Source organism: Helicoverpa zea, chromosome 29 (assembly GCF_022581195.2).
Source record: "Helicoverpa zea isolate HzStark_Cry1AcR chromosome 29, ilHelZeax1.1, whole genome shotgun sequence".
In the NCBI taxonomy this organism is placed as follows: Eukaryota; Metazoa; Arthropoda; class Insecta; order Lepidoptera; family Noctuidae; genus Helicoverpa; species Helicoverpa zea.
In genome coordinates this window covers 1,127,140-1,153,134 of record NC_061480.1, presented here as the reverse complement: position 1 = coordinate 1,153,134, position 25,995 = coordinate 1,127,140, and the positions used below count along the sequence as shown (strand labels likewise).

Genomic DNA, 25,995 nt, shown 5'->3' with positions numbered 1-25,995 from the left:
CGCACAAAAAAAATAAACTAGACTACTTACACTAACTTTTGTACAAATTGTCGTTTACATTCTTAATTGTTTCGGTTAAAAGTTTCTTGGCAAAAAAACTTCTTTTAGCCTAAAACAGGGAGACTTTCTTACAACTTGATAAATAGTTAATTGGTCCAACTAAATTGTTAACATTGTCGTTAATTGTTACTAAACAATTTAGTAAGTTTATTTAGTAAGTTTTCTAGTTAGTAATTGAGTTTGACAACGTTGGAATCAAGTGTATTTTTAGGCGGGTGAACGTTGGCGCAATGAAGTCGTGGTGGCCTAGTGGGTAAAGGACCAACCTCTCAAGTATGAGCGGGTTCGAGCCCAGGTCAGGCAAGTACCAATGCAACTTTTCTAAGTTTGTATGTACTTTCTAAGTATATCTTAGACACCGTTGACTGTGTTTCGGATGGCACATGTTTTTTTCTAACAAAGTAAATAGAATAAAAATGTGCGCGAATTAGAACACCATATAAGAGTCAGTCATTACAAACAACTGAAATTCTCCTTTGAAAACTGACAGCTGTCAACTGATCAAAACATTCGATCTCCTAACTTTATCTCTGCTTTACACATGATGTTGTAAATTATGAAAACGAAAAATGACTACTGTGGCTAAACCACTGAATGGATTAGGTTATTTTTTTTACAATTCGCCATAAAATATCATAAAGTAATGTGATAGGATTAAACTTCGATTGTTAATCTTTTAATTTTCAGTTTGAAATCACATGGTTTTGCACTAAATACGCCCCGTGGCGATGTCTGGGCTTCCCGCTGAGTTTATACATGTTGATTCATAGTTTTCAATTTAAGTGCATTAGAAAAGTGCAATAAACTGAACTATAGTTCGGCCATTCAGAGAATGCGTTCCTGACACGTCGCGATTGAACTGACGACGTAACTTTGCAATGGCGTTGCAGTTACGATAAAAATATTTTTGCTGGTTGTTTACCGTTTTAACAATTGAGGAGCATTAAAACAACATTATTATATCAATAATCAATGAATGTAGTTACGTCGTCAGTTCAATCGCGACGTGTCAGGAACGCATTCTCTGAATGGCCGAACTATAATATCAAAGAACAGAAGATTTTAATAGCTGATGCTCTTTTGTTATGATTTCATACTGCAAACTTTAAATCGGCTGATAATTTGTTTGGGCTCATAAATCAGTATGAAGATGAATGGTAGTCAGCATTACAAAGATCAGGTATTTAGCCGGTATCAGACCGACTGAAAACTCTGATTGGAATAAAGATTTTCTTTAAAAGAAAATTGTCAAGCATCGGGTTAACTGTCGGCCGACTTAGTCTACGTGTGCGAGTACTCTAAGGGTCATGACACATTATAGCGGCACCGCAACAGCACGGCTGCAGTACGGCGTCGCCTCGAATTTAGACTACGGCTAGTTACCAGCGCGCTAACTACGCGTTGTCCGCAAGATGCCAGCTCGCCGGCCGCGCGCCGGCCGCGCGCCGTCCGCGAGTTGTAAGCTTGCTGTCACCGCAAACTCAATATTATTTTAAGACAGTTATGATTGAACACGACGTAATGACGTTGTTTCGCTGCCGACTCGGAGTCGGCGCGTAATGAGCATGCCGTCGGCGCGCTGTACGCTCGAGGTCCGCTCGCTTGCAGCACGCGGGCTGCGAGTCGAGTTGTGTGGTAGCCGCAAGCGCGCAGACTGCCCGCCGTTGGCTTTTTCATATTGACATTATGAAATATATTATACCTACTATACACGATTTAATGCTCTAAATTGAATGACAAGTTAAATGCTGGTGTTGAGCGGTGCTGTTGCGGTGCCGGTATAATGTGCCATGACCCTAAGGGTCCGTTCACACAGACCTTCTCGGAGAGGAGAGCAAATTCTGAACACATTGAAAACCGAGTTCTTAGTAGTTGTAGTAAGGTTTATTTCTCCATGCTTGGTGTGAAATAATAATAAGAGCTGACCAACTCCGATCGCGTACCTACTTTTCCTCGGTCTTGCAGACGTTTGGCTCCGATTGCATGCTCTTTAATGCTCGCGCAGCCGATCGGCTCCGGTCTGTGTGAACGGACCTTATAACTCCCAATTTGTCATCGGCCTATACATGTGCTATCCCAATTTTAACCGACTTCCCAAAAAGGAGGAGATTCTACATTCGATTTGAACAATTCTATTTTTATTTGCAAAAGTATAGAATATAAATAACAGTGCAAGAAAGTATTTAAAAATAGCTCTCATTCGTTTCCAAGAAATAGGTAATTCGAAAGTACATACAGACTTACAAAAGTTGCATTGGTATTTACCTGACCTGGAATCGAACCTACTATGCCATCAGGACTGTCACGTACCGTTACGTAACTTCCACGAAATAATATAAAAACTATGTGGTAATAATCTAATTTGTGTTAGCTTTACACACCGAAATATAAGTGGGCGTGAAGATAATAAAAACTATATTAGGTCCCTAGTATTATCATAATAAAGACAATTGAATGCTTGTAGTTATTATTACATAACAGTTCGGATCAATAGATTAGTAAGTTACGGTTAGTCAGAAGCCAGTACGTCTGACAACCAGTCTTACCAACGAGTATTGGGTTGCCCGGGTAACTGGGTTGAGGAGATCAGATAGGCAGTCGCTCCTTGTAAAGCACTGGTACTCAGCTGCATTCGGTTAGACTGAAAGCCGACCCCAACATAGTTGGGAAAGGCTAGTCCGGTGAATTAAATAATAGTTCGAATGGATAGATTATTACTGGTAAATCATCAAATGACCCCTCCCGCTGTGGGTTAGCAGCGGTGAGGGAGTGTCAGACTCTTACTGACTAAAAACCGTCGTGTTCCGTCGTAGGCCTTTTATGTACCAGAGCCGCGGTAACATACTGAGTGCACCTGTGTCCAAGGTGGAGCTGGCTGATCTTCCTGATAAGCACCTGCCATAGCCGACGTCAGTCAGTCTACATACCATTAGTACTATAAATATATTATTAATGTGGCCTTTCACTTAATTACTTTTCCTATCTCCATTATATGACGCCATTTAAATACCATTAGACAAGGAGTCTCCTTATACTAGATACGCCTTTCTGCTTCATTGGTTAACCAGTTACTGTTACAGCCTTTTTATCGTCCCACTGCTGGGCTGCGGCCTCCTCTCACACGGAGAAGGATTGAGCGTTAATCACCACGCTTGCTCAATGTGGGTTGGTGAGTTCAGTCTTTATAGTCCAGGTTTCCTCAAGATGTTTTCCTTCTCCTGTCAGGTGTCTAAGATATACTTAGAAAGTACATACAAACTTAGAAAAGTTGCATCGGTACTTGCCTGACCTTGAATCGAACCCTACTTACTAGGCCACCACGACTTCCTGCTATGACGTCATAATTATTTCCTCTCAGTTTATAATATAAATATTTTTCTATAAATATTTTTCTAATTATGGCGATCGCATTCTTTATAATAGAGAGCAAACAATTGCCTTTTGTGTTCCTGTTAATAGAAAATATTATAATATCTAATGCAATTGTGTGTTTTCTGATGAAAGGTTAAGCAACGCTTGACCTGGCATTAGGATGGGTGACCATATATGTCAGAGTTAGACTGCCCCGTTGGTCTAGTGGTCGCAAGCGCGGCTGCTGTGCTCGAGTTCTCGGGGTCGATTCCCGAGTTGAGCCGAAATCGCTTTGTGGGTTTTTCTCAAACTTTCACAAAGCAGCCCGTAGTCTGGAAGTTGGTGATTGATTCACCCGTGCATCGGAGAGCACGTAAATGTCGGTCCTGCTTGTGATCTCTCTCCGGTGGTGTCGGATTGCCGTCCCATCGGGTTATGAGAGTGAAGGAATAGTGAGTGCACCTGTGTCTGCGCAAATGCTCGTGCACTATAATATGTCCTGCGCAGCTGGCTGATCTCCTTATATGAGAACAGCCGCCGTGGCCGAAATCGGCCGAGGACGCTATTATTATTATGTCAGAATTCTCGGATACTACATATTGTCAGTAGTTGCCCGGAGCAAGCCTAACTTTGCCTTCTTGTTTGTACTCGAAAAAGCTCCGAAACTACTGAACCGATTAAAATGTTTTTCACTGTTGGAAAGCTACACCATTCCTGACTAACGTTGGCTATATATTTTATACAGGGATGGGGAGAAATTCCTCGGGAAAAGAGGTAAAATTCGCAGTAAAATAGTTAGTGTATATATTACTAGCGACCCGCTCCGGCTTCGCACGGGGTAACAGAATTTCCCCACTATTTAATGTATGTTATTATACATATAAACCTTCCTCTTTAATCACTCTACCTATTGAAAAAAACCGCATCAAAATCCATTGCGTAGTTTTGAAGATTTAAGCGTACAAAGGGACATAGGGACAGAAAAAGCGACTTTGTTTTATACTATAGTACGCGCCAAATAAACTTGCAATAAAGGTCATTCAACCGCCCTGCCGTCAGGGCCGCATCACCTGTCCGCCATTTTGTAATAATGTCCTTCCGTCATTTCGAATTTGGAATGCGCTTGGGATAGACTACTCAACTTGTGTAGGTACTTTACTCGGAAAGTTTTACTGACTGATCATACTTTTGACCAAAGGTTTGTAATCCTTTGCGACAAGGACGCCTCTTACCACGATACACTTGTTTTGATCGTGTTACCGACACTGCCCATACATTTTTTTCGTATCGTTTTGGAATATTGGGATACATTAGTAGAAGGAGGTGAACAAACTTTATTGCACGTTTATTTGGCGCGGACTATAGTGGTAGTGATGAATTTCACTTTGAAAAATGTGCCCATTAAAATCCATTGTTAAGTTTAAAAGACTTAAGCGATCTCGCAGCGGGAGCTACATTATTTTATACGTAGGTACCTATACTAATACTAATTGATTTACCGTTTACGCTATTTCACATGCGTCTCGAAAAAACGACTTCCCGTACCAATATACGTAGATCCAAATCATTTGTAGTTATCGGCACGAATCTTGAGCTCTGACCTTCACCTGCGCGGAAGTAATTTATTGGGTCCCTTTTGTGGTATGAAGTGAGGCGCCGGGGCGGGCAAAAGCGGTGATTGGCCCGCAGTGCATCGCGTCATAGCCGTCCCTCGGGATTGGTTCTTTGCAAATAAATCACTTGTGCGCAGATGTAGGTCAGAGCTCAAGATTCGTGCCGATGACTATGTTTCTATTCACAATATTTTAATTAGGTATTGCGAATAAGAATATTTGTTTGCATTTAATCAATGAGACTAACATTTAGGTATATTTTTAAATCGGTCCAATGATTACCGCGTTCAAGCAAACAAAATTTTAATTGTCAGTGGCAACATTTAACTATAACGATAACCAAACCATAGCCAGCCGTATACTTGCCGCGCATTGCTCACATCGGCGATTTGACTACTGACAATGGTTCGGTTATCGTTGTAGTTAAATGGTGCAACTCACCGTAAATATACATAGCAGGTACTAAAGATTATAATATATTAATAGTCGTGGTGGCCTAGTGGGCAAAGAACCAACCTCTCGAGTATGAGGGTGTGGGTTCGATTCCAGATCAGGCAAGTACCAATGCAACTTTTCTAAGTTTGTATGTACTTTCTAAGTATATCTTGGATACCAATGGCTGATAAAGAGGTGAAGGAAAACATCTTGAGGAAACGTGGACTATAAAGTCTGAAATCACCAACCCGCATTGAGCAAGCGTGGTGATTAACGCTCAATCCTTCTCCGTGTGAGAGGAGGCCACAGCCCAGCAGTGGGACGATAAAAAGGCTGTAACAGGTACTAAAGATTACATTAAGTTCGACCCACTTTTATGCAATTTTAATAAAAAGATAAAGTTAAATCACTTATTGGTTACAGTTCAAGTATACTGGTGACAATATTGACGCTAGCCACTGTCTTCATTAACTACAGTCAACAATATGATGCGAGCGTTGCAAATTAAAAGTACACGCTACTCTAGATTGAAAAATAATAGTTGGAGACCCAAGAAAATTATGAAAGAAAATTTCTTTTCTACACGAATCAAGTTTGCAGTGAAATTAAAAGGAATTGTGAGGAAATATTTGCAGTTGGTAAGACCAAGGGGTATTGGGTTGCTCGGGTAACTGGGTTGAGGAGATCAGGGGCCCGATTCTCGTAAGTTAATAATGTCAAAATCGAATAGAAATCGAATCGCAATATGATCGCAATGGCAGTTTTAACCATATCGGGCATTCTGCTACTAATAAAAGACCAATCGTATTCGATTGACATTTGATTGGTGTGCGATTGGTCTGCTATTTTGGTGATTTTGGTCCATACGGTAGTTTGCTGTACAATCATTTTGCAATCGTAAATCATTTGCAGCCAAATGATTCATTATTGAATGACAGAAAAGGATAAAAACGTTTATTTCAAAGAAAAAATAGCGGAATGCCACATACGTTTCAATCGTAATCGAGTCGGGATTGGATATCAGTCGAATCGAGTCGAACGTGAATCGTATGTTGCTTAAATAAAATTAGGAGAATCGGGCCCCTGATAGGCAGTCGCTCCTTGTAAAATACTGATACTCAGCTGCAGTCGGTTAGACTGGAAGCTGACCCCAACATAGTTGGGAAAAGGCTAAGCAGATGAGTAGTTGTGGTTAGTTTTTAAAGGACCACACTACGAGTGTGCGGGTTCGATTCCTGGCAATTATCAATGTAACTTTTGTAAGACTATGTGGATGTTTCCCTGTGGTTTCACCCACGATAAATTATTCAGGAATAGTATATCGTCCGAACAGTGAAAGAAATTTTGAAATCGGTTCAGTAGCTTCGGAGCTTTGAACAAAAATGTTTGCTCTTCATTATAGTAGTAAGTATAGATTAATAGTTTTGGGTGCATTACATGTTCATATTATGATTTTGAAATAAAAGTTTTGTGCTTTATAACGAAGGAATGGTTAACTCTAGTCTTTTCTCCTCCGTGGGTTAACTTGATGTTTTGTTTTATGTCGTGGTGGCCTAGTGGGTAAAGAACCAACCTCTCAAGTATGAGGGCGTGGGTTCGATTCCAGGTCAGGCAAGTGCCAATGCAACTTTTCAAAGTTTGTATGTACTTCCTAAGTATATCTAAGGCACCAAAGACTGTGTTTTGGATGGCACGTTAAACTGTAGGTCCCGGCTGTCATTGAACATCTTTGGCAATCGTTAAGGGTAGTCAGAAGCCAGTATGTTTAACCAAGGGGTATTGGGTTGCCCGGGTAACTGGGTTGAAGAGGTCAGATAGGCAGTCGCTCCTTGTAAGACTGGAAGCCGACCCCAACAAGGCTCGGGAGATGGTTTACTTGAAGTTTTAAAACAATTTGTCTTGAAAACTTTAATTAGTCGCCGTTCATTTGTTGCAACGCGTTCGAGAGAAGGCGTTTTAACCTTTAAACACTAATTTTGACCTGTTTTTACTCCAGCAGTAGTTTTTGGAAATATACTGTTACTGTTGCAGCCTTTTTATCGTCTCACTGCTGGGCACAGGCCTCCTCTCACACGGAGAAAGAACCGTTTAGTCTGAAATCAGCAACCCGCATTGAGCAAGCGTGGTGATTAATGCTCAATCTTTCTCCTTCCATTATTTCGAAATATACTTGGGAAAAATATTGTAATAAAAAACCGGATAAGTCTGAATTAGACTGGTTTTCCTAAGGTTCCGTACGTATTTATGAATAGATTAGGAGTATAATTTTTTGTGGTATTTTTCTAATTAAAATGCTTTGGAAAATATAAATAAAAATGCCTGAATCTGTAATTTTAGCCCCATTTTTCTTAATAATGACAAATTAGAGTTTTTTCGAATTTATTTACAACATAAAATGTCAGTTTTCTTAAGACAACGATCAATTTTCAAAGTGAACAGTTGTTTTAAGAAAAACCGACGTGTACTTTGAGTATCCTCTCACAGCAAACATTTTTTTGGTGACTTATCCTTCTGATTATTATTTAGGGTTTTTTTTATTAGTAGTTTAGTAGTTTTATTATTTTTCTCTCTAGAGCATTCATCATTTCATACCGATGAACACCCGCAACTCCTCATGGGTCCAGTTGAAAACCAGCGTCAGACACTAGCTGTCTGGCATAATGCTGAACTGGACCTATTTGGCGCAACCTTTTGTTACTTTTATATTTTTTAGGGTTCCGTACCCAAAGGGTAAAACGGGACCCTATTGTTTTCGCTCCTCTGTCCGTCCATCCGTCTGTCACTAGACTGTACCTCATGAACCGTGATAGTTAGAGAGTTGAAATTTTCACAGATGATGTATTTCTGTTGCCGCAACAAATACTGAAAACTAGAATAAAATAAATATTTTGGGGGACTTTCATACAACAAACGTGATTTTTATTGTCCGTTTTATAAATCACTTGGCCGGTTTTTTGTTCATAGATATGTGTATGTATGACTTGTGACAATAAATAATTTTTGTTTCTTTCCAACGTTTAGTCATCTAGTTGGTTTTGGGCTCATAATTTATCAGTATGAGGATTAACGGCAGTACGTACCAGCTACCACATTACAAAGATCAGGTATGTACCCGGTATCAGATCGGCTGAAAACATGAATTGGAATTTATTTATTTTATTGGACTGGAATCAAGATTTTCTTAAGATTGCTACTCTAAACATTTTGCTTATATGTAGCATCAATGAAAAATTCTAACAATTCCACAAATATAAATTAAAATATCATTGTTTTGAAATGCTTTACCATATGTATATGATAAAGGATTTTATTTTTAATCCAGTCAACTACAATATTTTGCAGTTTTTGCTATTTTGAGCTGTAACTTTTTGCGTAAACTTAAAGCTTAATATTTTTCCAACTATGTAGGACAGTGGACCTAAGTTCGGTTTGAACCACAGTTAGTGGTGGCTTTAGAAGGACAGATGGGCAAAAAGTAATGTCTTCTAGACACTAAGGAACTTCCAGTATTTAAAAATAAATTAAGAACATTTTTAATTGATAAAGCACTGCAGATACTACACGATCCAAGATTTTTCTTAAACTGTTGACCAAATATTAATTGTAGTGCCAATACCTACCCATGTAAATTATTGTATGCCTTCTAGGCAGGACATATTGATACTCGAATATATTGTTAAGATCTGTAACACAACAAAAATACTTTGACTTTGGTTCTGTATCTAAAATGTAAAACGGGACCTAATTCCTAAAACTTCGATTAATTGGTAATTAATGATAACTACAATGGTAAAATTTATCTTGTTTGAAATTTAATTTTATACCTACAAAATGACATTGATGTTTTGAAAAATAACTTTTAGCTACCGAAAAGCCAAACTTTGAAGAAAGTAGGTATTACTTTTATACATTTTTCCAAAATTTCACGTCAACTTAAAACGATGCAAAGGTACAAAGAAGTCCTTTAACTTTTTAAATATTAACTTTACCTACTTAATAAGACTCAGAAAATAGTGACACATAAGTTTAACTATTTCTTACAAATTAGTAAGTTACTATGAACATCATCCTCCGAGCCCTTTTCCCAATCATGTTGGGGTCGGCTTCCAGTCTAACCGGATTCAGCTGAGTACCAGTGCTTTACAAGAAGCGACTGCCTATCTGACCTCCTCAACCCAGTTACCCGGCAACCCGATACCCCTTGGTTAGACTGGTGTCAGACTTAGTGGCTTCTGACTACCCGTAACGACTGCCAAGGATGTTCAATGACAGCCGGGACCTACAGTTTAACGTGCCATCCGAAACACAGTCAATGGTGTCTAAGATATACTTAGAAAGTACATACAAACTTAGAAAAGTTGCATTGGTACTTGCCTAACCTGGGATCGAACCCGCGCCCTCATACTTGAGAGGTTGGTCCTTTACCCACTAGGCCACCATGACTCGACTCGACTCGACTAGTAAGTTACTATGAACAAATATATATTTATAATGAACTATTAACAGTTATAGTTTATATCGCAATTGTTAAAATAATTATTTTAAAAAACACAAGTTGATTAATAATGTATCATGGGGCTAACCGACCGTGTGTGAAAAGGTGTCCCGATATTATTTATGTATTATTTATTTTACTATCCGAGCAGAAACTTTAACACAAATAAATTAGAAGTAAAAAACCTGTTTCGACAAACAAACCCGAGTAAATTAATACTGCGTAATAATTTATTAATATACTATTAATGTTGTAATTGTAGTTGTAATTGGTCTTTTTTATACATTTTTATTTTAACTTTAGATTAAATATAGTCTTTTTTTACTTTTTAAAGATAGTTCAACTTTTTATATACAAAAACAGTATATATATTAGTATTAACCATTTTTCTAACGACATATAAATATAGTTACATATAGTAATATGTGGTTATGAACTATGAACTCACCTGAAGGCGAAGGATCTCAGAATGCAGCGATGGGCTACCAGCCACGCTTATATACGGCCGGACTGAAGCAACGAGGAGGGACAGTGAAGACCATGGAGTCGGCATTATATATATATTTTTTTAATTTAATGCGCTTAAATTAGCTTCACTTGTAAAATCTTAGAATCTTAATTTGACCCACTTCCCGGTCTTCAATTAGGAAGAAATTTTGCACACGCTCTGAGTTCTGATGACAATACATGACTAGCGTGTTTTTTTAGTTTTTACAACTATTTTTTTATCCCTTCGTATAATAATGTTTTCAACAATTTGTATAGAACATATTCTTTAAACCATACAGACAGAATTGTTTGGCTGGGGAGTTGATTCCACCATCTTTTCATCACAGCAAAAACGCTTAGGAAGTGGTGAAGGATGGGCGTTTAGGGGCTGTCTTTTGTAAACTTGACCTTCAAAAAGTGCTGATTTTCAGCCTGCTTTGAATAATTGACTTTTTTTCTAAATAAGTCTATTAGTATTACAAAAATGTTATTTATACTAAGAAGTTGCGTTTGTTAAAAAATTGCTTGTTTTGTTTTGAGGCAAAGTTTGAACTGGCAATTTTCAAATGAAAACAGCATTTTTTGTACTGACTCTACTGTTTTATCAACTTCACCAAAAAGCAGTCTAATACATACATATACATTAAAATTTTTTGGAATCAAGATTTTTCTCCAAATATTTTTAAACACAATTCGTCTCCACTCCTCCGCTATTCTGGTCGGACCTCCCATTGTTTTAAAGCAGCGTTACCCGCCTGTAGGAAACTGCTATTTTTCGTACATACTCATTTACTGTGAATAGCACAAATAAATAGTTAATGAAGTGCACTCGTCACTTAACATAAGTACCCTCGAATATATTGGGAACGATATTGTGGGTGTTGGTTCTGCCTGCGGGTTCACTCGATTTGTTAAGGTATTTATTTATTTGCTCACTATGTTAATAGGATATAGTAAGTATGTGCAATAGCGGTAACTAAACGTTAATTTAAATCATATATATACGTTATTTCATTTAATTTAATGCAACATAAAAAAAATAAAATTAATCAACTATACCTCATTTGAGACGGCACTTAACTGTTGAATTTAACTAATGCCTATTTATTTTAAAAAAACGCAGTTAAAAATGGAGCTAACAATGTATGTAAATACATACTAGGTATAAATAGAAATTACTTTATCAATTGAAACATTATTTTAAGCAGTGAGTAGTTTATGTATTTGTTTAATATTTTTTCATGAATATAAGTCCTGAGAGTAAGAGTTTTTACCTGGAACCTGGACTGAATTGAAAAAAATCTGAGGGTGTAATTTAGCCCGTTTACCAAGCAAAGCTAGCAGTAGTCAAATATACAAACTTATATCGGGTGTGTCGTACCTAATCATATTAAATCCTATCACATATACTTTGTGATATTCTATGGCGAATTGTAAAAAAAACCTAATCCATTCAGTGGTTTAACCACAGGAGTCATTTTTCGTTTTCATAATTTACAACATGTGTAAAGCAGAGATACTATTAAGAGAATCGAATGTTATGACCAGTTGACCGCTGTCAGTTTCCAAGGGGGAATTTCAGTTGTTCGTAATGACTGACTCTTATATGGTGTTCTAATTTTCGCACATTTTTATTCTATTTACTTTGTTCGAAAAATTCATTTTTTTATTGTTATTTTTACCTTTGTGCTAATCAACATATCCATACCAGTATATTAACGTATTTAATTTAATGTAGGTATATAATTTAATGAAAAAAATGGCGGTAATACGTCATCACACATCACATTTGATATTCATTTTCTAGTTCATTTGCGAACTATGGTTTCTGAACGAATATTCGTATGGTACATGAATTTGATTTTGACAAATCGCTATGATTTTTTTCATGTTATGGGTAAGTAAGCATACTTTGATTGAAAAAGCTTTTTTAGCCGACTACGTATATATCTGTTCCCAAAATTATGTCTGTTAGGGTGCGTGTACACGGTGCATGTAGCTGGAGCAAGTTAACATGCGCAAGTGACAAGTGACAAGAGCACGCGGGTGGGTATCTTGCTTTGGTACATGAACGAGTCGCTGGACGCGCACGTTTTGAAAATGCATGTAACTTGCGCACTTGCGCCGTGTACATGCACCCTTAGCCACATTCAAGTAATATCAAATTCCTGTCTTTAGTACCTAACCAAAGCAACAGATATCTTGATAGAATATTGAGAACAGTCAGTACAGTAGAAGTTATCCCAGAGAAAGATAAACAAAGTATACCTACTATAGTTATCGGCACGAATCTTGAGCTCTGACCTACATCTGCGCAGAAGTGATTTATTAGCAAAGAACCAATCCCGAGTGACGGCTATGATGCGATGCGCTGCGGGCCAATCACCGCTTTAGCCCGCCCCCGCGCCTCTCTTCATACCACAAAAGGGACCCAATAAATTACTTCTGCGCAGGTGAAGGTCAGAGCTCAAGATTCGTGCCGATACATGAAATACATGAAATAAACATTTTTTGTTAGTTTGTTCGTACCTGGCTCTGAAACTACTGAGCCGATTTGAAAAATTCTTTCACTGTTGGAAAGCTACACTCTTCCCGAGTAACATAGGCTATATTTTATCCCGGTACGGGCAATATTCCCACGGGACGCGAGTATATTTTAATAACAAGATTTAAAAAAAACTAAAGTTTATTTTTAAAAAGAAGTTTGTTACAAACAAAACTATCAAGAACGCAAGTTACAAAGATAACTTACTTTGAGAACTTAGCATCGACTATTTGGCTGTCTTCAAGTTGTTTTTAACTAAGTATTCCTACAGTCAGAGAACAATCGGTTAACTTTAGAGTTAAGAAGCTACTTGAGACAGGGAAATAGCGGTCGAAAAAAACTATACTTTCCAACTTGTAGTGGCAAAATCAAAATATACAGCCTTACTTATAAACGTGAATTAATTAATAAGTAATACTTAAGGGCTGTTTAAGAAAATTCTTACTTATAAACGTTGCTTAAGCATGTCTTAACTAATATTTAATCACTACTTAAGACTTTAAAGTTTAAGTAGTGATTAGTTAAAATATTGCTTAGAAGGTGATTAGAGATTTTTATAAGTAAGGCTGTTAATGTTTTTTTTTTTATGTTTACAATAAGTTAACATTCAATCGAGTTTTTTTAAATGAAAATCTTACAATTTAAAAGTAACCCATTCAACTTTTAATGCAAAATGTATCAACATTTTTGGATTGTAATAAAATTATAAGTTCTATCGGAGTTAGACTAGAACATACAAAAATGAGTCGAAAATATCAAACTTAAAAATATAAATAAATAAATAAATATAAATAATGTCGGGACACCTTTTCACACACGGTCGGTTAGCCTCATGGTAAGTTATTAATTAACTTGTGTTATGGGTGCTAACACAACTGATAAACTACATATAGCTACATATATATGTTACCGTAAGATTACAAACATCGTTAGATTACAATCTATCTCGAGAGATTGTAAACTGTCGAATTATTGTGAACCGTAACATCTGATTGCAATTTAACGCATTATTTTTCGCTATATTATAATCTATCGATGAGAAATTGTCAAATTGTCAACTGTCCGAAAGCTCTCTCTGATTGGTCAGTCTTTTTGTAAGATCGACCAATCACGACCAGCCGTTCTGTTCCCATGGAGTTCCCGTAGAGTTAGGAATGAAATAGAGGTGTCAGTTAAATAAAATAAATGCTCTTCAAAAATTCTTCAAGTATTAAATTTATATAAAAATAACTCTTATAAAAATACAGTTAGGTATTTTGTCTTCAAATACAAACTAATATTTAAAAATAAAATAAAAGGGGTGCTAATTAAACAGGCTTCTTTTTAATATCATTATTCGCCCCCAAAAATGTATGTTGCCTTCTAAATTACTAAGTCAGCCACAATTAATAAAGCGTCGAGCATCTAAATAATACTATCTTAGCCACGAGTTATCTTCCACTCTAAATACAACTCAGCATGATGGTTATTTTTTTGCATCTAAATTTGTAGCATGCATTCTAACAGTAAACTTCTTAAATACTATTAAATGACATCATAAAAATATTTATTTACCTTCTAATTTTTTAACTCGTACCTACTGAGTTTTTTGTTTAAAATATAACACATCCCATATTAATTGACCCAGCATGGAAGTAAGCATGCAACATGCAGCAAGCATAACTTCTGTCACGGCTCCGGCGCTGCGGGGCTCCGGCGGTCCCATGCGAGCTTATCGTCGCAGATGGTTTTCACGCTCACCACCGCAGCTTCGGCTTGCTGGCCGGCGGAGCCGGCCAGCCTCAGCCGCGGCGGCGAGCGCTGAAACTACCTGCGCCTCAGCTCGCAGGCCGCCTCGCCCCTCCGCGCCTACGCGGTTTTGAATTGCACTCTAGGGGTAGGGCAGACAAGACTACGTGGAGTCGGTTTTGCAGCGATTCGTTTTCGTCACTAACTTCAATTTTTAATACAATTTTTAATTGTGTGTAATTTGAGTCTTAAAAATTAAGTACAATTTTTGATTTTATAAAAAATTAAACCGTCACTTATTTTTGCACGTCAAAGAGCTGTGACACCGGGAGTTGCAAAGAACATTGTCTTTTTTGACGTTCTACCAATCAGCGCGCAAGATGCATTCCGTTCTACGCCAGTTGACAATTTGACCGCTCTACATCGCTCTCGATCTTACAAAAAGACTGACCAATCAGGGAGAGCTTTCGGACAGTTGACAATTTGACAATTTCTCATCGATAGATTATAATATAGCGAAAAATAATGCGTTAAATTGCAATCAGGTGTTACGGTTTACAATAATTCGACAGTTTACAATCTCTCGAGATAGATTGTAATCTAACGATGTTTGTAATCTTACGGTGACATATACATATTGATAAATACATATTGTAACACCCAGACCACGGCCAACAAGCATGCTCATCACACAAATGTCGATCGAACCGGGAATCGAACCCGGGACCTCAGGTTCGGCGGTCCGGCATGGTGACCATTGCGCCATCGAGGTCGTCGAATCGTCGAATATACATTTAATATTTTTTGAAGTCTGTATTCGGTTCGATTCCAGGCCAGGCAAGTTCTAATGCAGCTTTTCTAAGTTTGTATGTACTATCTAAGTATATATTGGACACCAAAACCGTGTTTCGGAAGGCTCGGTAAATGAGTGGATCCCGGCTGTCATTTGTACATCTTTGACGGCCATTTCAAGAAGTCTAAAGCCAGAAAGCCTGACAACTAAGTCTTACCAAGGGGTATTGGGTTGCCCGGGTAACTGGGTTGAGGGGCCAGATAGGCAGTCGCTCCTTGTAAAACACTGGTACTCAGCTGCATTTACTGGAAGCCGACCCCAACATAGTTTCCTCATATTAAAATAGACTCTAAGTATAATTTTCCTAGAAGTTAGGAAGTTTTACAAAACTCGGTGGGCGAGGAAAGCCATATACTCCGATCTGTAATTCGATGACCAGTATGAAGCCTAATAAAACGAAAATAAAATAATATAATACTTTATGGAATTTTATAAACGGAGGGTATCATTTTTCGAAAATGATTCCCGTTATTTGTTTGTTTTCACTAGGCGTTTGCAATGGGTTTGCCTGGTTTTATCTATACTAAAATAATAAAGTCGAAACATTTTAAACTACCTATAACCGTCGTCAGTATAGTTATTGGCACGAATCTTGAGCTCTATGACCTTCATCTGCGCAGAAGTAATTTATTGGGTTCCTTTTATGGTATGAAGTGAGGCGCGGGGGCGGGCTAAAGCGGTGATTGGCCCGCAGTGCATCGCGTCATAGCCGTCACTCGGGATTAGTTCTTTGCTAATAAATCACTTCTGCGCAGATGTAGGTCAGAGCTCAAGATTCGTGCCGATAACTATACCACAAAAACTTTTCAACGTCTGTTGAACACTTGTCTAAAAAATGACAGATTATGACGTTGAAATAAGGTCCGTTTTGCAGACACACTTTTTTGCAGCTTAAGTTTTTGTAGTAAGGCTGTAAGTGATCACTAACAAACAAATTAAGAGTTGCTCGTTGCCCGAATATTTTTATTTATGTTTTTCACAAAGCAGCTTGGAGTCTGGAAGTTGGTGATTGATACACCCGTGCATCGAAAAGCACGTTAATGTCGGTCCTGCGCCTTAATTATCTTTCTCCGGTGGTGTCGGATTGTCGTCCCATTGGGCTATGAGAGTGAAGGAATAGGGAGTGCACCTGTGTCCAAGCAAATGCTCGTGCACTATATGTCCAGCGTAGCTGACTGATCTTCTAATATGAGAACAGCCACCGCGCCCTAAGCTGCATTATCCCTAGGTACTAATATTATAAATGCGAAAGTAACTCTGTCTGTCTGTTTCGCTTACACGTCTAAACCACTCAACTGATTTAAATAAAATTTGGTACAGAGATAGAGTTGACCTTGAGAAAGAACATAGGATAAAACCGAACTCTACGCGGGCAAAGCCGCGGGCGGAAGCTAGTTACCTATAACTTAATATCTCAGCAGTGCAGACAAATGCTCGGGCGTTATAGAAATATTATTCTCTAAATAAACACGTCTTCTTACATTCAAATATAAACTGAAAACGTACGAACAAACAGAATGCAGTATCCAACGATATATTGAAACATTGACAAGTGTTTATTTAAATTTTCAGCGAAACACTCCTGTCTTTGAAATGGAAAATATTGTACAGAAATGTTATATTCGTGTGAATTTGCTATGTATGTTCAAATCTTTCCTGTTACTGTTACAGCCTTTTTATCGTCCCGCTGCTGGGCTGCGGCCTCCTCTCACACGGATAAGGATTGAGCGTTAATCACCACGCTTGCTCAATGCGGGTTGCTGATTTCACACTTTATAGTCCAGGTTTCCTCAAGATGTTTTCCATCACCTCTTTCTCACCCATTGGTGTCTAAGACTTAGAAAGTACATACAAACTTAGAGAAGTAGGTAAAGAACCAACCTCTCGAGTATGAGGGAGTGGGTTCTATTCCACGTCAAGCAAGTACCAATGCAACTTTTCTAAGTTTGTATGTACTTTCTAAGTATATCTTGGACACCAATGACTGTGTTTCGGATGGCACGTTAAACTGTAGGTCCCAACTGTCATTTAAAATCTTTGGCAGTCGTTACTGGTAGTCAGAAGCCAGTAAGTCTGACACCAGTCTAACAAAGGTGTATTAGGTTGACCGGGTAACTGGGTTGAGGAGGTCAGATAGGCAGTCGCTTCTTGTAAAGCACTGGTACTCGGCTTAATCCGGTTAGACTGGAAGCCGACCCCAACATAGTTGGGAAAAGGCTCGGGACATGATGATCTGGTACTAAATAGTTTTTTAAGGCGTGGGCGAGGAAACAGCAAACACTAGTATTTTATAATCAGCTATTTAAATTGAAAACGTCCTACCCAGTGACCGCACGTTTTTCTCTTCTGATTATTCTTAATAGATTTCTAAGAGAATATACAGTTATTAAGTAGTATTATAAAGGATAATAGAATATTCTTTTTAAGCTTGTTCCTAGACTTTTCATTCACATAGAAGGGTAAAAATAGAAATAAAAATCTCGTCCCTGTCCTTTAGTTTGAAGTTATCTATACCCGGGTGATTCTTTGAAACCGAGGGTTTTTGACTCATTGATCTGGCTCAATTTTTTTTTGCTCTTAGACCTGAATTGACTTAATAGTATGACCCAGTGCCTTATGTGCAATATCATATGTCGAAGGCATCGATTTGTATCACGTAGATTAGGATTTAAAAGGTGCTGATTAATTGCTGGGCCAGATTAATTGTGACAGAGGCAGATGAATGTGATTTCGCACCATATAAATTAGAGGTATACAGATTAATGATACTTCCTATATTTTTCCAATCATCTTTATTATAAAATTTTACCAAATATTGATATAACTACTCCTATTACTACTTAATTATCACTTTTTTTTGGCTGACACAAAAAAATAATTATGAATTAAGGAAACAGTAACACTTTCCTTCAAATTAATCATTTGTTTAACCTTTTACGGTTGATAAATCACACTAGCTTCATTACTATAATAATTACCTATGTGAAATGGTAAATTAATCTTCATGAGATCTCTTATATAATAATACAAAACAATAACGAATCATAGCATAAAACAAAAATAAACTTCAACGAATACAAACTCTTAATTAAAATGAAATAAAACTTACTTATCAAAATCAGACTTAATTTTGCAGTACGATAGGAACTCTTAGCTTGAGATCGTAAAAAACGAATTAATATCCTATATAAATTACTAAAAAATATTAAATTCTTCATCATCGGAGTCAATTAAGTATGGATTTATATTTTCTAAATCGACACTAAAATGTTTACTTCCATCTCTTGAAAAAGTTATCTCTGAGATTTTATCCAAGTCAGCACACTGAGACATTTCCGTTCTTTCCACAGCATTATCCTTCCGTCCTTCTTTTTGCTCGTTATCTTCTCTTAATTCTTTATTAATATCATTATTTATTCCCAATGATTTGCGTACACCTTTATCATTTCTTTGACTTTTATGTGGTATTATATTGAATTCAATTTCTTCATCTAAAATTCTTTGATCTATGTTAGGCGTAATAATATTATCTGTTTCATTACTGATTGTCCAAAAAGATTGACCAATTTCTCTCAGTTGTCGTGTTGAATCAGCAAACGGTGTAACTTCATCGGTATTGTTTTGTTGAACTTCGTTTTCCAAATGATAAAAGCCAAGGTGCTTTTTGTGGTTGCAACTAACAGTCTGATGAAGACAGTTTTGATCTATACAGCTCAGTTTTCGAACAGCAAGTACGGGAGACTCAAAATTCCAGACTATCTGGTGCATTTTCAGGCAACCTGGAAAAGCTTTCACATTTTGCGGAAAAAGGAAGTCCTTTTCAGATACGTCATACTCAGAAACGGTTCTCAATTTTACTTTCTTAAGGGTTTGCATAACATTTAAAAAATCCTTCAAATCTTTTATATCCTGCCCTTGGGAAACAGCACGGTCCGCAGTTCTTTTCATAACAGCGCCTATCCCATCTGGGGCACCCTTCCCATGACCAGATTCACTATAGTTCCATGTAATGATTTTAATGGAGCTTAGATAGATATGCAAACTAGCAATTAGGTGAAATATTTTTTTATTACGATACTGACTAGATGGAGAATCGGAAATGAAATGTATAGTATGAATGTCTGTCTTTTTTTCGTCTATGTATTGGAGGACTGGTACGATGTGAGCCCACACTGCAGAAATGTCATGACGAAGGCACTCACTCACGGTACAAAAAGACTGTACTTGCTGAATCTTCTCATCGTCTAAAAAATATATTACCGAAGTGTGTAGAGTTAATTGTTTACGGCTACCACCGAAATGATAGGACTGTATTTCTTCATTGCACTTAACTGCATAATTTTCGCTAAAATCAACATGAATTATACACTCACCCTCTTGCAGATTTTCTTTTAAATGTTTGAAAGCCTTTTGTTGAGCAACTACATTACCACAATGCACGAAATATTCATTCAATGTTGATTCAAATTTTTCAATGCATATCTTAGGTTCCTCTCTTTTTTTAATTTTCTCAGTTGATCTTAATTTTCTTCCCGTAGCTTCAATCGTGTATGGTTTAGTCTCCCATTGCCAGTATGTTATTTCGACGGAATTATCAAATTCCTGATAGGGGACTGTCCTTTCCTTGCAAGCAAAACATGTTCGATGTAAACAATCTTCATTATACACATCGCAACATAGCAGAGAGAGAAGATTTTGGGAAGTTTTAGTGAGCAATATCTTCCTCTGGTACAATCCCTGGATGAATAAGTCCATGTTAGTATGCAATTTGCATAAACAGGTATCTCTTGATCGAAAATCAGGTATGATCACCCAAAATGGCCTTAACTTGCAGAACGCTGAATAGCTAATAATTGAATTTGAGTTTTTCAGGAACTTTTTATGCAGATTTATAAGACTGTCGTTGAGATATCGCTTTTGTTTACGTATTTGGTTTCTTGTAATAAATTCCTTTTTTCCGGAGCAAAGTCTACTATTTTCATCGTCTTCATAAAATATTTCAACTTCTTTTCTTAGTAGTTCAGGCAAAAAAGTTGTAAGTTGATTTGGTATCTTATTTGACTTTCGCACTGAGCGTTTTATTTTGTGGATAAGTGTTGTATTTTGACTTTTAGGTCTCATTTTATTATCTACTGAGGGTCCGTTATACTTCAATGCTAATCTTTGCAGTTTTTTCTTGTAACGTTCATTTTGTCGCTTCATATCTAGTATTATTCGTTTAAGATTATTTATTTCTTTCTCTTTTTGATAATGGAGACGTCTTACAACCGAAGGTACAGGTGAAGAACAGGAAGGAGCCTCTGAATTCGGTGTAGTTCCTCGTGAAGTCGGAGAATAAGCACGGTTCTGAAGAATTGAAGTACTGCGTAAAATCAGGGATGGTCCTGGTGTAGGTGACTCTTCTCTATTTAAAACCTGGTTGTTAGAAGGTGGACAATTATCATGAAAAGCTTCGTTATAGGGCAAGATGCTAGGACTTTGTGGTGGGGTGTTTTGAGCTAGCATTGCCGCTGTTGTTTTTTCTTGTTTCTTTCTTTGGTAATATGCTTTGTAATTCTTTCTCCATCTCTTTCTTTGTAACCTTTGTTGTCTGGGATTCATATCACCTATCGGTAGTTGTTTTTTTTCTTCTTTTCTGCGTATATAGTTTTGTCTATTCTTTTCTTGTTTTGCTTTCCATAATTCTTCATTATTTTTTATTCTTTCATATCTTCTCTTCTCCGCTAGTCTTTTTTTTCTTAGTCTTTCTTCTCTTGTTTGTAATTTTTGTTTTGCCATTTTGAAAATATGGATCTGAAAAGATATAAAGCTATTCAAGCGACGATCACAACACCACAGCAATTGAACTTTGGAATAATAACCAACAGGCTGTTTCCTTTATTTTTTTTTGTATAACTTAAGTAATTTTATTGAAATAAAATATAAGTAATACGAAGAAGCCAACACAAATGAACAAAAAAAAAACAAACCACAGCAAAGAAATGTCATTAGACATAATTAATCTGACACATAAAAATTAATCTGGTCAGGCCCGATTTGTATGAAACCTAATTCATATGGCCCGCTCAAATTCGTCTGGCTTTAAGAGCCAGATGAAACCAGACCAATGGGGGCCAGAAAAATTAGGAATTCGCAGATTATCAAATCCTGCTCCTTTATTTATAAACGTAAAAAATCAAACATGCAATTAATGTTAGCAAAACCCTCTTATACGACACTTTGCTTTGGCAACAAAACGATAGTAGATACATATTATCAGTTAATTATGACAGATTGATTGTACTATATACTTGCCTTACAAACGCCAGATGACAACTTGTAATCGTATTTTTTTGAAAAAATACGTCCGCGCACGAGCACTCGCTGTCACCGTTCGGTGCTGACTGGCGCGATCACTTACAAGTAAATATTACTCTTTCAAATATTTTTTATTTACGTACAGATAATGTTTGAACAAATTGAGCCAGCTTAATGATGAATTTAGTCGGGGACAATTTTTAAATGTATGTAATTATGAAAATACACATTTTTTTTGTATTTTAATATTAAAATGTTAAGAAACACGTATTTAAAGATCATTTGAATTCATTAGTTTTAGTGTAACGCGACCGTAGCTCGCAGAAAGTAAAATAATGCAACAAAAACCGACGTTGGGACACACCAGACTAATTAGGTTTTACTGTTTTCTGCTAACTTAATTATAGTTTTTTTTAATAAATCCTAATTAGCTACATGAGGCGTCGATAGACATTTACCTTTAACATATAACCTGAAACTGGCATTCCAATCGAAGGTTATTTTCATGTGTTCTTCGGTCAAAAACACGTCAAAACAGTGTTTCGAAGAATCACCCTCGGGCGTTATAGAAATATTATTCTCTAAATAAACACGTCTTCTTACATTCAAATATAAACTGAAAACGTACGAACAAACAGAATGCAGTATCCAACGATATATTGAAACATTGACAAGTGTTTATTTAAATTTTCAGCGAAACACTCCTGTCTTTGAAATGGAAAATATTGTACAGAAATGTTATATTCGTGTGAATTTGCTATGCATGTTCAAATCTTTCCTGTTACTGTTACAGCCTTTTTATCGTCCCACTGCTGGGCTGCGGCCTCCTCTCACACGGAGAAGGATTGAGCGTTAATCACCAGGCTTGCTCAATGTGGGTTGCTGATTTCACACTTTATAGTCCAGGTTTCCTCAAGATGTTTTCCATCACCTCTTTCTCACCCATTGGTGTCCAAGACTTAGAAAGTACATACAAACTTAGAGAAGTAGGTAAAGAACCAACCTCTCGAGTATGAGGGAGTGGGTTCTATTTGACGTCAAGCAAGTACCAATGCAACTTTTCTAAGTTTGTATGTACTTTCTAAGTATATCTTGGACACCAATGACTGTGTTTCGGATGGCACGTTAAACTGTAGGTCCCAACTGTCATTTAAAATCTTTGGCAGTCGTTACTGGTAGTCAGAAGCCAGTAAGTCTGACACCAGTCTAACCAAGTGGTATTAGGTTGACCGGGTAACTGGGTTGAGGAGGTCAGATAGGCAGTCGCTCCTTGTAAAGCACTGGTACTCAGCTGCGCCCGGTTAGACTGGAAGCCGACCCCAACATAGTTGGGAAAAGGCTCGGGACATGATGATCTGGTACTAAATAGTTTTTTAAGGCGTGGGCGAGGAAACAGCAAACACTAGTATTTTATAATCAGCTATTTAAATTGAAAACGTCCTACCCAGTGACCGCACGTTTTTCTCTTCTGATTATTCTTAATAGATTTCTAAGAGAATATACAGTTATTAAGTAGTATTATAAAGGATAATAGAATATTCTTTTTAAGCTTGTTCCTAGACTTTTCATTCACATAGAAGAGTAAAAATAGAAATAAAAATCTCGTCCCTGTCCTTTAGTATGAAGTTATCTATACCCGTATTGAATCTCATCTGAATCTGATCAGCAGTTTAGGCGTTATAAAACGAATATAAATGTAATTCCGCGTTTCTGAGAATAACATTATATCGGGTATTTATTCATTCAATATTGTAGCAAGCTTACAGTTATTATGCTACATTTTCATATATTTTTTTGGCAGAGCTACTACATTTTTCGTAGCACAATTACTACATTGCTACATTTTTAACCCCCGACGCAAAAACGACGGGGTGTTATAAGTTTGACGTGTCTGTGTGTGTGTGTGTGTGTGTGTGTGTGTGTATGTGGCATCGTAGCTCCCAAACGGATGATCCGATTGTAATGCGTTTTTTTTTGTTTGAAAGGAATGTCATTCGGGAGTGTTCTTAGCTATGTTTGGTGGAAATCGGTTCAGGTCTTCAAGGTCATCAGCTCGTTTGTTAGGTGTGATAGGAATGTTACACGCTCAGTTTACTTGCAAGCATATGTGGGATCTGAAATTTGAAATACTAATGTCTTCTGGAACCACTGAGCTGGTCTGCTGTTAGGACACGAAGATAGGAGACGTAACCCTGAACTGCCTTTTAGTAAACCCATCGAGTTTGGGCTCGTTGAATTTGTCTTGACTGGTTCTCTTCATGTTTCTAATTGACGAGAACCTGATGCTGGAAATGGGATGTGGCGGATGAAACCCTAGAATGGTATATAACCCTGGATCACCAAAGGTTAATCTTTATTGTTTCTCAATCTGTGCAATTCTCCCAGAGCCAGTTTGCCATGAGGATTGTTAAACAGCTTCCTTTGGCCGAGATCGCATATAGCTACCCCATCTTAAAATAAAATAAATTAAATGAAGGAAAAATTAAGTAGCTCCTTCAAAAAGCATGAAATAAAATAAAATTATAAATTTAAAAAAACCCCCGACCCAAAAAAAGTACGCAATTATTATGACAAAAGGTTAAAAACGCTAAACCCTATAAAAAGCAAAAAATAACTTTTAACACTACGTAAGTACCAACTAAAGCATGTCAGACTAAACTAAATTTTGACGTGTCGGGGGACCGCTTTTTACCTTCAAAAATACTTACATAAATCAAATGATAGGTACCTACCTAATAACAACATTCGTATCTATATAAAAAAAACACGAATTTTAATTAGATAATTAGAGCGGTCCCCCGACACGACAAAATTTAGTTTAGTCTGACATGCTTTAGTTGGTACTTACGTAGTGTTAAAAGTTATTTTTTGCTTTTTATAGGGTTTAGCGTTTTTAACCTTTTGTCATAATAATTGCGTACTTTTTTTGGGTCGGGGGTTTTTTTAATCGTAGCAGAGCTCCTACGTTGCTACATTTTTCGTAGCACAATTACTAAGTTGCTACATTTTTCGTAGCTCAATCACTACATTGCTACATTTGCGTAGCATCACTACTACGTTGCTACATATTGCGTTGCAATATTACTACATTGCTACATTTTCATAGCACAATTACTACATTGCTACATTTTCGTAGCATCACTACTACGTTGCTACATATTGCGTTGCAATATTACTACATTGCTACATTTTCGTAGCACAATTACTACATTGCTACATTTTCGTAGCAAGACTACTCCAATGCTACACTTTTCGTAGCACAATTACTACATTGCTACACTTTTCGTAGCACAACTACTACATTGCTACATTTTCGTAGCAAGACTACTCCAATGCTACACTTTTCGTAGCACAATTACTACATTGCTACATTTTCGTAGCAAGACTACTCCAATGCTACACTTTTCGTAGCACAATTACTACATTGCTACATTTTCGTAGCAAGACTACTCCAATGCTACACTTTTCGTAGCTCAATTACTACATTGCTACATTTTCCCTAGCAGAGCTCCTACGTTGCTTCATATTGCGTAGCTCAATTACTACATTGCTACATATTGCGTAGCGCAATTATTACTTAGTTAGAACTTTTTAGTAGCTATGAGTATTGTAGAAGAAAATGTAAGCAGAGCAGCATTTTACAGTCTATACTATACTGTATACTGTAACCTATATACAGGGTTACTGGTAAGTAGACCGCATCCTTTCAGGAGGTGATAGTATAGGTCAATACGGACAAATTTGACCCTGGGATACACTGGGCAAAAGTTAACCCGTTTCAAGATAATCGAATTTCAAGATCAGTCGTCTAGGTACACGTATAAATTTTCATTATTAGTCAAAAGTCTTGTTTTTGTGGATTTTTGTGTGTTTTTGGATAGAAGATGAATCATTTCATAATAACAAACCATAAAACTGTACAAATCACAGAGGAAATTATAGCGAACAGCAATTACTTTTTTAGTAGATATTTTCTCAAAAATATTACTCTTCATTTTTTTGTGCAGAATACTTAAAAAACATCTACATTTATCTAGCTATCCAAAAAGCCACAAAACACACAAAAATCCGCAAAAACGAGACTTTTAACTAGTAATAAAAATGTATACGTGTACCTAGACGACTTGTA

General features: G+C 37.0%; 1 protein-coding gene and 1 pseudogene across 1 annotated transcript; one reads left to right on the top strand and one right to left on the bottom strand.

The window, feature by feature from the left end:
• Positions 1 to 18,161, top strand: part of LOC124643901 — a 36,935-nt pseudogene extending 18,774 nt beyond the window's left edge.
• A 546-nt stretch (positions 18,162 to 18,707) lies between these two features.
• Positions 18,708 to 21,789, bottom strand: LOC124644323. Its single transcript, XM_047183624.1, has one exon. It carries the CDS (start codon positions 21,345 to 21,347, stop codon positions 18,765 to 18,767), a length of 2,583 nt encoding a protein of 860 aa, XP_047039580.1. The 5' UTR covers positions 21,348 to 21,789; the 3' UTR covers positions 18,708 to 18,764.
• Between the last annotated feature and the right edge of the window lie 4,206 nt (positions 21,790 to 25,995).

Bases quoted from the DNA above. Each gene is read 5' to 3' on its own strand.
- LOC124644323 (XM_047183624.1), bottom strand. From the start codon at position 21,347: ATGGCAAAACAAAAATTACAAACAAGAGAAGAAAGACTAAGAAAAAAA.